Here is a 14,578-nt window from a genome sequence, read left to right on the forward strand (position 1 = left end):
AGTCTGTGCACCCATTAATGACCCACTAGGGTGCAAAAAGTGTTGCAGGATTCAGAGGGCATGAGTGGAGGGAAGAGCAGAGCCCAGGGCTGGAAGCAGCCATGCTTGGATGGCTGTGGGCAGTGCTCCTTCCTCGTGGGAGAGCAGTTGTGCCTGTCTTCTGTTTAGCTGTGATTTGTATGCAGAAACAGAGTGCTTCCCGCAGCTGACTGGCCTGCCTGCTGGGCTGCTCACCTGCTCCGGCTATTTTCAGCCCATGAATCTTTTAATGAAAATGGCATTTACGCAGAAAAGGAGGCAATGTGAAGCACGGAACACAATAGGAAGTAAAGCAAAAGAGAGAAAAATATGTGGCAGAAGTCCAGAGAATAAACACTCAAAATCTCAGTAGTGCCTTTTTCTTCCTTCCTGAAATTTTTGAATTTGTGATGTTGATTAGAACTCAGAGTGATGGAAGATGAGAAAAAATGGAAATGGAAATTGGTTCTTGAGGCAGCTGTTTGGAAATGGAGGTATTTACATGAAAAATGGCCTTAAATTTCATCCAAGCTGGAAATATCCTTAAGCAGAAGCACAGAACTGTGGTCCTCTTTATCTGGTTTCTTTTGTAGAGAATTCAGTAATACATGCTTTAAGAAAATGCAGGAGAAATGTCTCCATTTTCTTTACAGATGAGAACTAAGGTATTGTCTGAATCAAAAGATTAATTTCTGTTCCATAAAACTGATGTTAATTTACTTGATTGATCTCTTTTTATGAATTCAAATAAGAATTTCCTTGTATGAGAATGTGTTCCACAAATATACTTTTTCAAGCTTCAGTAAAGGTGTAAGTTTTGATTATGCAGCCAAACTATGATGCATTTATTTCTGTATAAATACATCTATTTTCCATATTAGTAGGTTAGTAATTTTATTATTAATTTTCATTATTAATAATACTTGTATTTTCAATACAATAATAATATATCTGGTCTTATTTAGTATGTTCATAACATATTTAACTATAGATTTTGCATTTTTATGCAGTGTGGTGTTACAAGCTAAGTTTTTTCTTCATTATACTTCTTTAATGCCATTCAGTTGTATCAGAACTGACAGCTATTATTCTTCATAAGTATTTTCTTAGAATTTTATTTTCAGTTATGTCTTGGGTGCTTCTGTGATGCAGAAGCTGTTTGACAGCTCAGGCCACTCCAGAGCAGTTGAGGAAATGGCATTGTATAATTCTTACATAAGGGAAAGAGTGCCACCTACTGAAGTACTAACTCTGCTCTTGAGAAGATTGTTTCTTGACTTTGTTAGAAGGAATGCTTATTCTTTACTCTAAGATGATTTTCAATCGAGTGTGTCTATTTTTGTATTTGGAAAATTATTTGTGGTATAACAATCAATTTGAAACTTTAAAGTCACAGAGGACTATTTCACTGCATCAGCATTTTCTTTGACAGAAATATTTCTGTAATTTTCTAGATATTGACTGTATTTGCCCAGATCTCATAATAGTGGTATTTTTCCTCTGTATTCTGTGCAAAACAAAATCTCAGCTTCACTTCCTTGGAAAACGAACAAATAAGGTCTCAAAAAATGGGAACCCTACCATCCTGAGTTAATACCTGTAGAATGAGAAGAACTTTTTAAACTGTATTAAAATCCACATTTTTCCTAGTGATTAGTCACCCAGGGGAAAAAAACCCCCAACTTTTAAGGGTATATTGGTCTTTCAGATTCTTCCTTCTTTTCAGAAGTATGAATCTTGCAGTCCAATAGCAGTTTGGGAAAAGCAGTAACTCTTTTTGTTTGCACCAACAGTTGCCCCAGAAGATCCTAGCAGAAAGGTGGATGGTGACACCATTATTTTCTCACACGTGCAAGAAAGGTCAAGTGCTGTCTATCAGTGCAATGCTTCTAATGAATACGGATACTTGCTAGCAAATGCGTTTGTGAATGTTCTGGGTAAGAAAAAGACTTAATTTTTTTCTGTTTTCTTGGGTATTCAGTTGTCTCCTGCTAACACACGGACTCTGCTCAAGCCTGCTTGAGGTCTTCGTTGGGAATTGATCTGTTTCCTGGCCCCTGTAAAGAGCAAGGGTATACATACCTTTGTTTTTTGCTAGGGTATTCCTGAATTTCACTTTCACTGTTCCAAAGTGATAAGGACAGATGTGAAAGCTGGGAAAACTTGGAAGAAATTTTATCTCTCTTGGTTTTTTTTTGTTTGTTTGTTTGTGTAAGTCAGTCAAACAGAAGCCCAACAAAGAAGGCAGGAATTAGTATTGCTTAAGTTAGTACATTTCAATACAGTTTCATTGAGTCTGGATGTTTTGGATTAGTGGAATAGATGATCTCGAGGTTGCTGCTGCAAGGGGACCTGATTATGCATTTGTCTCTAAGGCTTCCCTGGCATATGTTTCTGATTACAATATGTTGTGGCCCCTCTAATTCTTCTCACTGAATTAAAAAAACCTAGTAGCAAAATCCTAGGCAGAATGGCCTCTAGTGACTCTCCTGCAGGAACTGGCAGATGCGTTGATTGACACTGTCATTTAAAAGAAAGAAAATGTAGGTGTTACACCACAAATGCATCCTAGCTTCTTTCTGCCTGCAGGTTTGTTTGGAACTAGATAGTTCAGTCTGTACCCAGGAGATTATCTTCTTGAAGTATATACTGATTTAAATTTTCCAGTTGAAATCATAGCCTTTGGTACCCATCACTATTACTTGTAAATAGGCAAGAAACAGTTGTTTTTCACAAGATAATTTCTTGTTAATTATTGTTGTTTTTCACAAGATAATTTCCCTGCATTAACTTTTCCTCAGGCTAGTACCAATAGAATGTATTTGAGCCCAGACTGAAATCCAAAATCATCCCAGGGAAAAATATTTTATGTAATTCTTTAGGCCATTTTTAATATGTTTGTATTTTGTATTTGTAACTATACTTTTTACTGTGTATTTACTATTTGTAACTTTGTAACTATATGCAGATATCTTTGTCTTTTCAGCTGAGCCACCAAGAATTCTAACTCCTGCTAATAAACTGTATCAAGTCATTGCAGACAGTCCCGCATTGCTAGACTGTGCTTATTTTGGGTCACCTAAGCCTGAAATTGAATGGTAAGCTCTAGCTGTGCTTATGTTACAGAAGATGAGCCAGTTGTATCTATGGAAACAAACACTTGAAGCTTTAAAACTCTTCTAAATCTATTTACAATTTTTAAATAATGTTTTCAAAATAAACGCTGTTTACAATTTGCTAATACAATATTGCATGTACTTAGTGGACCAGCAGTAAAGTTACACCTACAGAGTCAAGTTTAAATTTCTTTGAGTGCTTCTGTCTCTATTTTCCAACGTGACAGTCCTAAGTTTGTCTTTTTTTGATAATAAAACCATACAGAATTTAAGTGTAGTTCTGGCTAATGGTATTACTTCTTATACAAAGGTTTAAGGGAGTGAAAGGTAGCATCTTGCGTGGAAATGAGTACGTTTTCCATGATAACGGAACCTTGGAAATTCCAGTGGCTCAGAAGAATAGTGCTGGTACATACACATGTGTAGCAAGGAATGAATTAGGAAAGATACAAAATGAGGTGCAGTTGGAAGTTAAAGGTGAGAAATTAGTCATTCTTTCATCACTGATTAGTACAGAATTTCAGACTTTCTGGGTATCTAATTTTAATTTTAAATTTCAGATCCAACGATGATCATTAAACAGCCAGAATACAAAGTGATTCAGAGATATGGCCAGGTTTCTTTTGAGTGTATAATAAAACATGATTCTACCTTACTACCAACAGTTACATGGTTGAAGGACAATGATGAACTGCCAGATGATGAAAGGTAAGGACCACATAGTTTTCCTTTATTTTTAATTTTTTAGGTCCTTTTGTCTGCTCCTTTTCCTGATCTTTGAAACAAACATACTGACCTATTGACATATTTTCCAAAGAAGGCTGATAAACATCATGGCTATCCACTATTTGGTGACTAAAGGACCTACCTAGTGTGATGAAAATAGCAAGATAGAATTAAAAATAAAATGATAGGTAACCATTTATACAAACTGTGCACACTGACCTTATAGATTAAGTGTAAGGTAAAGATAATTGACTTAAGAAGCTAAAGAGATAATAGAAAACTATTTTGCTTTGCATCACAAATATTTAGAATTTGTTTTAATAATTTGTAAAGAAAAGCACATTAGAATAAGAGTCACTGTGGGAAGATGGTGAAGAGCAAATAAAAAAAAAAGATTATGTTGTCCCATAGCTTAACTTGGGTAAACATAGCTGTTTAGGTATGTTCAAGTATATGGGATTTGATAATGTTTTATGCAAGTTTCTTATAACAGTGCCAGTTATTGAAAAATCAGCAGCTGAATTTATTGTATTTACAGGTTTCTAGTTGGTAAAGACAACTTGACCATTATGAATGTAACTGATAAAGATGATGGAACATACACTTGCATAGTTAATACTACTCTGGACAGTGTTTCAGCAAGTGCTGTGCTTACTGTTGTTGGTAAGAATATTCTCAAATTTCTACTGTTAAGTATGAAAGCAGCATTAGATTTAAAGTGAAAAGCACAAACATAGTTTTGGTTTTTAGGATAGGATAGTGTAAATGCCACCTAGGTGTCAGTGTGTTTCAGTTTTTAAAAAATGTAGTCTCACCTTACAGTTTGCATTTGAATCAGCTGCTTACCAAATGACTGAGCAGCTACAGGGCAGATTTGTGCTGTATAGCTTTTTATTTTGCCCCCTCTGAGCTACTACAGGAAATTAAATTTTGCAGGGTATTTGAACATAAAGATGGTAGAGTCACAGAATGGTTTGGGTTGGAAGATATCTTTAAGGTCATTTAGTTCTAACCCGCCTGCCTTGGGCAGGGACACCTTCCACACGACCTGCTGGGCAACCTGTTCCTGTGCCTCACCATAAAAATTGTCTTTCTAACACATAACATAAACCCAGCTTTAGCTGAAGCCATTCCCCCTTGTCTTACCACCACATGCCCTTGTGAAGTCCCTCTCCAGCTCTCTTGGGGCCTGTGTAGGTGCTGAGGACTGCTCTAAGGGGTCCCCAGAGCCTTCTTTTCTTTGGGCTGAACAGTCCCAACTCTCAGCCTGTCTTCATAGGAGAGGTGCTCCAGCTCTGTGGTCACCTTAGTGGCCCTCCTATGGACTTCTTCCAACAGGTCCATGTCTTTTTTGTGTTGGGAAAATGTTTTCTCAGGAATCTCTTCAACAACTAAATCATGCTTCAGAAAGACTGGGAATACTTGGTTGTATGACTTCTCATGGATTGTATTTTTAGTTTAGTTCTCTGTTAAGTTTTTATGATTACAGATTCTTGCCAAATGTATTACTTTGCCCCTTCTCCAATTTCTCAGAAAGTTTTAAGTAGATGTCCTGAATGATTCTTCCATGAATTCAATCTGAGGCTCAGAGCAAATATGCTTGTGTTTTAAAATTCTGCTGTGATCTTATGCCTATTCAGGAATTATCTAAGCCAAAAAACTAGTATTTATTTAGGCATTTTATAAGGTGGTTTACTTTCTTTTCTTGATCTATCCTTATTTTAAAAAATGAATAGAGTAAAATATTCAAGAATACTTTTTTAGCTCCTCAGTGAGAAATTATAATGTGGTTTTTTTTTTAATTAACCATTTAATCTAAATAAGTTAACTTTTCTTTGTCTCTTAATATCTATAGTCTTTAACTACCTACAGGCTTCTGTTTCTTTGGCTACTAACTGATTAAATCCTTTATATTAATGTTCTTTTCAGCTGCTCCCCCAACACCAGCTATCATTTACGGTAAACTAAAAAAAGTTCTCTTTCTACATCATCAGGCAGATATATTGCTCATTTGCCTGTTGCAATTTTTTTTGCCTATTTTTTCCCCTTTTCCTCTGTGTGTGTGTCTGTGTCTGTGTGGTTTCATCCCATTTTACCAACTACTTCATTACTGTAGCACAGAACTTTGGAATGTTACAGTACAGGCTGCTTTATATTTAGGGAATAAGTGGTTTTCAGAGATAAATTACTTCTAATTAAGATTAGGTATAGGATGGCAATGTTTTTCTCATAGACCACACTGTAACACAAATTAGTTATATAATAAATGAAATATCTAAAATGTAAATCCAACTCTTTGGTGAAAGGTGATTCACTATTAAAGACTGCACCAACCAAATTATGTTGTATGTTAACATTGGTTTTACAGCCTTGTAATCCTGCTCTATTTTATTTCATAATTTATCTTAATTTTACTTCACTCTTAAGATGAATATGATCATATTGACCAGTTTGACTTATAATTGATTAAATCACCAAAATTTTAAAATTTAAATGAAAACTTAAAATAAAAAAAAATCTGTTATTCAGGCATAGTCTTATATTTGATGGTACAGAGCCTTTAATTTAGTAGAATGTTTTTGAATTTGGGGGTTCAAGTGCAATATAATAAACTAAAATATTTTTAAGTGTAAAGGTTTTAAGCACTTTTATGTAAATCCTGTCTGTGAAAATGCTTATGTATTCTTACATGAACCTACTTATTAGTTGTGTATTTTGTGTAGCAAATCATACAATAAATTACCTTCATGAATTTGGAACAGGCAATTATATCTTTATGCATTATAAGGATGTATAATAACAGATTGCCTGGTATTTCTGAATCTTTTTAAAAGAACACCAAAAAATAAATAATTTAGTAACCTGCAATTAGTTTTTGTTTGAAGTATACTTGTTTTGAATTCACATAAAAATATTTGTAATGGTTCTGTAAAAGCTTCTTTGATATGAATGCTTCTTTATTTTCCATGTTGTATGAAGTATGTTTGTTACAATAGATAACCACCCATAATAATTCAAAGATAAACTGAACATGCATTTCATAATTCCTTGCATCTCATCACATTTTAATATCACATTGCACTCAGACATAGATAAAAAAAAATACCAATTCTTGTTAATGTATAGAAGTTTCCAGGTTACATCAGTTCTCCATTTTTGTCTGTTTTGTAATAATTGCATGCTATTAGTCTTTAAGTCATGCTTACATAAGTGAGTAGACCTGCCCTGCTGTATTTGTGGAATTCTTTGATTGGAATGTAAGGATTTTTTTCAAATATTAAAGTACAGATTCTGGTGTGGTTACTTTGTGTTCATTTGATTTACAGCTCGGCCAAATCCACCCTTTGACTTGGAATTGACAGGTCAGCTAGAAAGAAGCATTGATCTCTCATGGATACCAGGGGATGAAAACAACAGTCCCATTACAAGTATGTTTGATTGTATCTACTGCACTATGTTGCAAGTGCTGCTCTAATTGTTCTCAAATTCCAAATATTTCAGGAATAAATTTTGTGTGCAGCGTGGGAAAATGGTAAATTAACTCTCTAACTCTCTAGTTGCCATTTATTTACATAACATACCCTTAATAACTACTGTACAGCCAAGCAGGAAGACTGGAAAAACTGGGCTTTTTTATTCACAAACTTGTGCTAGATAATATAGAAGTTATATATACTGATGTGAGGCCTGTCTGACAAAGTCCAATTTTATGAATATGTAGAGAGCAGACTTGTTGATTGCTTCTATGCTTCTGAAGGAGAGAGTTACTAACATCTTGCATTAACTCTTTTGTAATTATATGAATTTGAAATAGCATTAGTACTACCATCATTAGTGAGTAACCATCTCTACTGGTGCAGAAGTTTATTCTTCATGAAAATATAAGGTAGATAGTTTTTCTGGTTTTTTTTCCTAGTCCAGACAGTTAAAAGAATAAACCAAATCCATTAAACTAAACAATTAAATATCTGTAAAATTTTTAGGCAGTAAATTTATCTTAAATGCTGTTATTCTTCCCAGTAAAACATAATGAAAAGTCTTGTATTGAGCAGAGAGGATGGGGGGGTGGAATTTAGGAGCAAGGAACAAAGATATTTTGTTTTCCAAAAAATCATAGGATCAGAACGACTTTTTGGCATTACTTTTTCCCTATGAGCAACTTAATTCAGGTATTTCATTATTGATGCAGGGTGATTTTAGATAACTGCCACAAGTTGCTGAGTGCAGATATTATGTTTGGAACTAATTAGTTAGACTGACTTACTGGGTGTTGTTCTCCAGGATTTGATGCTGGGTTGTTCTCAACACTGAAAACAAACCATAAGGATCAGGTATCTGGAAAGGAATACTTGTAAAAAACAGAATTTCACAAGTTTCTGAAAACATCAAAGATCTTGACTACATTTTAATGAAACACTAAGTGATTTTTCTGAAATTTTACAGTCTCAGGCATCTCTAATGTATATCAACTAGTAATATACCTTAAAATATAAAATATGGAAGATCAATGTAAATAGTTGAATATTAGTTTATTCATATACATATTTTTTATTAATACTCTCATTTTTTTCCATGCCAGAAGACAGAAGTGTTGTCTTTCTGTAGGAATAAGATCACACTGTAGCAAAAGATTTAGTACTGGACAGTGTTGTCTCTTGTAGGTTTTTCTAGAACAAGATTCTGCATGCACTCGCATAGTGGAAACTGAACTCGTCTAACTAAATAATGCTGGGTTTAATTATAATACAATTTATATTGCTGCATGGTCTTCTTAGAGGCTGCAAAATAAGGCATTTGCTTCCTGAGTAAGCCTATTTCTTTTGCTGCTGCTATCACTTCAAAGTGCAGATGAAGACTCAAGGATTGCACTTCATTAGGAGTGTTCTGTTTGTACAACACGACTGACATGCTAGAATCTCTCTGAAAGCTCAGATAGTTTTTTCCCTTTGAAGTTGCCTATAAATTATTCTTCTGGAGTTGCAGGCAGAAGGCTAGTGGCCAGGGAAGCAAAAAGCAGTAGTGAACACCTTTTTGGCATATAATATTCTCACCTTTTCAACAAGGCATTATCCTGGAGACATCACATCCCAAGACTTGTATCACTGAACACACAAAAGCAGCAGTAGCTCAGACAGTAATTTGGGGTCAATTCCCCCTCTTACTACTTAGGTCAGAATGAAATCTGCCAGCCTTAAGTACAGAAGGCTATGATTAGTACTACTTATCTCTTTTATATTTTGCTCCTCAAATTGTTGTGTATTTTTCTATGTGGTGCTGTAAGTATTCTAAGAGAAATTTTTAGATGCCACTCTGAATTTTTTTAGTAGTCTGAACAGGATCAATCTTGAGTCATATTCTGTCTCCACCCACACATGAGATAGAGGAAAATTCTTGTTACACAGCACACAAATATTTGATGCTCCAGGTTCCGTGGAATGTACTCAGACTGTACATTCTTCCATTTATTTATGGTGTCCTAAAATTTTCTCCTAAGTCTTTCAGAATTGATATCTCATATCTTACAGCAAGGTTTTTTGGCTGTTTCACATCTGTAAAAAAATATCCTTTTGTCTTTCATAATGAATATGATTTTTTTTTTTTTAATTCTAGAAACCTATTTATCCCTAAGGTTATATGCTTTGTAGGGTCTTGACAGTAATCATAATGTTCACACAAAGTGCTCTAAAGAAATTTAGTGTCTGAATATACATTCCCTGATTTAATTTGAAGTTAATGAAAAGTACTCTCAAACACCTTCCTCAAGTGTAGGTTCTTGACTTTAAACAGATTTTCATTATTCCAGTTTCATTGGGGAAAATGGAATATACAACTAAGAACAATGTATTTGGCAGTGAAAATCCACTTCCTTGCTGTGATAGTTCAAGTGCTCCCATTAAATTAAAATCCAGTACCTGACAGAGAGCTCTTGTATAAATGTATTACCTGAGAGATGGCTGCATTAGTGACAGCAGCAAAGGATAAAATTAAGGGTTTATTTTTTCTATTTCACCTTTACTTCTACTTTTGATATCCACATTGTAGATTTGTGTTAGATTTATGTATTTACATGTCAGGTTCCATGATTTTTGAAAGCACTGGCTGGAGCAATACCTTCTGGCTAGCTCATTCAGAAATGCATATACTTGTCGGGGAAGCTGTTTTGAGTTTTGACATAAAGTTGGATGCAATTCCTGCTTGCAGGCTTTGTGATTGAGTATGAAGACGCGCTGCACGAACCAGGAGTGTGGCATTACCAGACGGAAGTCCCTGGCACTCAGACAACAGTGCAGCTGAAGTTGTCTCCCTATGTCAACTACTCCTTCCGTGTGATAGCTGTCAATAAGATTGGCAGAAGCCAGCCCAGTGAGCCATCTGAGCAGTACCTGACAAAATCTGCAAGTAAATAATTATTGCCACTTCCCAGTGATTGAGTCCTGCTATGAATAGCATTGAGATTGCTTGGAATCACACAGCAGCCATTCTTGTTCACGTGTAAATGTTTTATTTTTAGGCCCTGATGAAAATCCTGCTAATGTGCAGGGGATAGGCTCAGAACCTGATAATTTGGTAATAACATGGGAGGTAAGATGGGTCTTTTTTCAAGGTTTCATTTGGTTTTGGGTTTGTAAGTAGCCTTTTTTTTGTTGTTGTTTTGAGAACCAATGATGAGAATACCGAATTGCCTGCTTACAATATTCTTGAAAAAGAGCTAAATTCATACATTTCCCCATCTTCATTTTCATTCAAAATTTTAAATAAGTTGAAGCAGGGATGCATATTTCCTTGCATGTTTTCTCAGGATAAGCCAATAATTAGGTAATACAGGATGTTTGCTGCCACTTTAGGAAAACTTCAAAATATAAATGGATGTTCATTTTGGGTCTAATTTTTAGAGTGAATTCTAATGTGGATGTTACTTCTACTGTCACCTTTTATGATAAACAAATATTGTGCACTTTCCCATGAGAAAACTTCTGTTGAAGTTTTAGTGACCCATATCACTCAATGTGCTTTTTTACCAAAAAGTGAAAACTGAAAAAAAAAAGGACAACTGAAGTGACCTCTTGTAAAAGCTATATTGCATAACTTTCAGCAGTGCTTCTCTGTTGCAGAATACAGTGGTAAATTTTTGGTGATATTCTATAAAAAGAATCAATGTATTTCTTTCTAAGTTGAGATTTTTCAGATGCTTCAGAATATTTTAAAAATATTTCTTTTCATTTCAGCCTTTAAAAGGTTTTCAGTCTAATGGACCAGGGCTTCAGTACAAAGTCAGCTGGCGCCAGAAAGATGTTGATGATGAATGGACATCTGTTATAGTTGCAAATGTATCTAAATATATTGTGTCTGGTACACCAACTTTTGTCCCATATGAAGTTAAAGTGCAAGCTTTAAATGACTTGGGGTATGCACCAGAACCATCAGAGGTGATTGGACATTCAGGGGAAGACTGTAAGTTTTGTAGTTTGACTCAGTTATCCTAATTAAAAGGAACTAAACGTATAACCTGAATGGGTATTTAAAATACTGAAATATTGATAAGGGGGATAGTAGTTATTTTTTTTAATTAAAAGGAAGCAATTTGGAGATAGTAAAGGCTTCATACTACTCTGTAGTATCAATCCTGAAAGCATAGGAACATTTTAACCTGCTAAGTACAATGCACAGTCTCATACTAAAAAACTATGTTTGTGTGGTTTCTAATTCTAACTAGGTGCTTGTTGCATCCTTTCCACACAGTGCCAATGGTTGCTCCAGGCAATGTGCAGGTTCATGTTATTAACAGCACATTAGCAAAGGTGCATTGGGACCCAGTTCCACTAAAAAGTGTCCGAGGACACCTTCAAGGGTACAAAGTAAGTACAGTCAAAAGCATTCTCTTCCTTGTTTATTAAAATAGATCAATCTTCCTGTATGAGATTGTATTCAGATTGTGTAACTGAAATGTAAGAGGACTGGTGCTTTTCAGTGAGCTCTCAAGTTCTGCTGACAAAAGCAACAGCTTTGATGCAATTCATACAGAGTTCAGCAATGCTCCAGCCTTGTAGCTTCCTGTGACATTGTCCTTGAAGAAAAATGGCATGTGTTTGCAATCAAGCTTGCACATGTTAAACAGGTTAAAAAATGATAACAGATCATTTTCCAAAGTAATTTTGAGGATGTGAAGAACTACTTTTGTAAGAATCTCTTCTAGGTCTGATGCTAATATTACTCATTTTCTGCTTCGATAGGATTAATCGTGTTTTTAATTCAGAGTAATGGGCACTTACTAGCATATGCTGGGTTCTGTGTCTTTTTGGAGGCCAGGAAAAAGCTCAGTTTAAAAGCTCAAATTAAGGACATATGAAATGGCAGAAGATTCAGAGTGCCCATATAATGGAAGGAAGCTTATTGTAAGGTAGTGTGCTGCCTTTGGTCATAACTGAAAAGGCTGTGCTGGAGAAAAAAGACTGCAATTTAATAGAGAAGGGGAGACACAAGGACTTCAAGATTTGAAACTGGTATCCCTGGAGGATAGGGAAAAGTTGCTTCAGTGAGGGAACTACAACATCCTGCGTAACAATTGAAGAAAATCAAAGTAATTCTTTTTTTTTGCTCCTCTGTAAGTATTCTCATAAGTGCGTTCTAACAAAACGGATTACTTAGCCCAAACTAGAATAAGACTAATTTGAACTACTTCTTTTTAAGTGAAAGGAGGTAAAAGCCCAAACTAGAATAAGACTAATTTGAACTACTTCTTTTTAAGTGAAAGGAGGTAAAAGAAATATTGGAAAAATTAAAACAGTAGAGAGTATTTGGAGGACAATAAATATGCACCATACTTATGAAATGGAGCAGTCAAAAATGTTGAAACTGAACTTCAGTGCTCTATAGCTGGTTACCACATGAATGTGAATTTCTGGTATGTGAGTATCTCTTTCCTAACAGAAAATACCATGATCCAGAGAGACTTACACTAATTCTGTATGACGTAGTGTGAATGTATTTAGTTTGTGTGCTGCTTTGCCACACTAACACAATAAATTCAGCTGAGAAACAGGACTTGACTAGTCTCTTGAATGTTTATCTATTAGATGACAGCTTTACATCCATCTGATATTTCATGCAAAAATGGGCAATCAAAGGAAAATGTCTGTTATGCGAGAATTAAAGAGTTGGAATCTAGTAAAATTAGTGGTAGTTATTAATCAAGTTACAGCAACACTAAAGCTCTTAATCCAAATCACCAATTTTCTATTAAAGATCTATAACAATACCAAAACCAAAATCCATAGACACACTTCTGCCTATATATCAGGTGTTAATTTCAGCAGTGAATTGTTGTCATCCAAAGTTTAGATGGACTTCTCTTGTTTCCTCTAACTTTCAGTGTCTGAGGGTTGTCTTCTGTCCTGTAATCACTAATGGGATCACTTTCCCTTTGGTCATAACTGAAAAGGCTGTGCTGGAGAAAAAAGACTGCAATTTAATAGAGAAGGGGAGACACAAGGACTTCAAGATTTGAAACTGGTATCCCTGGAGGATAGGGAAAAGTTGCTTCAGTGAGGGAACTACAACATCCTGTGTAACAATTGAGGAAAATCAAAGTAATTCTTTCTTTGCTCCTCTGTAAGTATTCTCATAAGTGCGTTCTAACAAAACGGATTACTTAGCCCAAACTAGAATAAGACTAATTTGAACTACTTCTTTTTAAGTGAAAGGAGGTAAAAGCCCAAACTAGAATAAGACTAATTTGAACTACTTCTTTTTAAGTGAAAGGAGGTAAAAGAAATATTGGAAAAATTAAAACAGTAGAGAGTATTTGGAGGAGAATAAATATGCACCATACTTATGAAATGGAGCAGTCAAAAATGTTGAAACTGAACTTCAGTGCTCTATAGCTGGTTACCACATGAATGTGAATTTCTGGTATGTGAGTATCTCTTTCCTAACAGAAAATACCATGATCCAGAGAGACTTACACTAATTCTGTATGACATAGTGTGAATGTTTTTAGTTTGTGTGCTGCTTTGCCACACTAACACAATAAATTCAGCTGAGAAACAGGACTTGACTAGTCTCTTGAATGTTTATCTATTAGATGACAGCTTTACATCCATCTGATATTTCATGCAAAAATGGGCAATCAAAGGAAAATGTCTGTTATGCGAGAATTGAAGAGTTGGAATCTAGTAAAATTAGTGGTAGTTATTAATCAAGTTACAGCAACACTAAAGGTCTTAATCCAAATCACCAATTTTCTATTAAAGATCTATAACAATACCAAAACCAAAATCCATAGACACACTTCTGCCTATATATCAGGTGTTAATTTCAGCAGTGAATTGTTGTCATCCAAAGTTTAGATGGACTTTTCTTGTTTCCTCTAACTTTCAGTGTCTGAGGGTTGTCTTCTGTCCTGTAATCACTAATGGGATCACTTTCCTTTCCATGTGATCTAGGGGGTTAGTTATGTCATGACCACTTCTATTTAATTTCTTATGCTTTCTCTATATACAGTATAATTAATTTTTTTTCTGTGGAGTGGGAGGAGAGACACACAATTACACAATGCTATGCAAAACTGAAGGTCAAATAAGTTACTTGATAATGATAATTAAAACAAGCTCACAACCACAGGATTGACAGCCGACCAGACCACTGAGTAGTTTTGCTGTTCTGGCTAGGACAGATGTGACATTGATATATCCTTGAATAAGTTGCAGATACAGCAAGAA

General features: G+C 35.1%; 1 protein-coding gene across 36 annotated transcripts in view; it reads left to right on the forward strand.

Moving 5' to 3' along the window:
- NRCAM (neuronal cell adhesion molecule) overlaps positions 1-14,578 on the forward strand; it is a 143,448-nt gene that overhangs the window by 96,189 nt on the left and 32,681 nt on the right. For 25 of the 36 annotated variants that reach the window (XM_039726697.1, XM_039726712.1, XM_039726713.1 and 22 more), the window contains 11 exons: positions 1,812-1,955; positions 3,005-3,116; positions 3,445-3,611; positions 3,695-3,842; positions 4,399-4,523; positions 5,790-5,819; positions 7,187-7,288; positions 10,062-10,259; positions 10,372-10,442; positions 11,087-11,312; positions 11,601-11,716. In XM_039726697.1, coding sequence (XP_039582631.1) covers positions 1,812-1,955; positions 3,005-3,116; positions 3,445-3,611; positions 3,695-3,842; positions 4,399-4,523; positions 5,790-5,819; positions 7,187-7,288; positions 10,062-10,259; positions 10,372-10,442; positions 11,087-11,312; positions 11,601-11,716 — 1,439 coding nt within the window. The remainder of the gene's footprint in view (positions 1-1,811; positions 1,956-3,004; positions 3,117-3,444; positions 3,612-3,694; positions 3,843-4,398; positions 4,524-5,789; positions 5,820-7,186; positions 7,289-10,061; positions 10,260-10,371; positions 10,443-11,086; positions 11,313-11,600; positions 11,717-14,578) is intronic. The other 11 variants (XM_039726723.1, XM_039726724.1, XM_039726731.1 and 8 more) reach the window with 1 other exon arrangement.

The sequence above is a fragment of the Passer montanus genome, unplaced genomic scaffold (genome assembly GCF_014805655.1).
Source record: "Passer montanus isolate IOZ18808 unplaced genomic scaffold, ASM1480565v1 scaffold6, whole genome shotgun sequence".
In the NCBI taxonomy this organism is placed as follows: domain Eukaryota; kingdom Metazoa; phylum Chordata; class Aves; order Passeriformes; family Passeridae; genus Passer; species Passer montanus.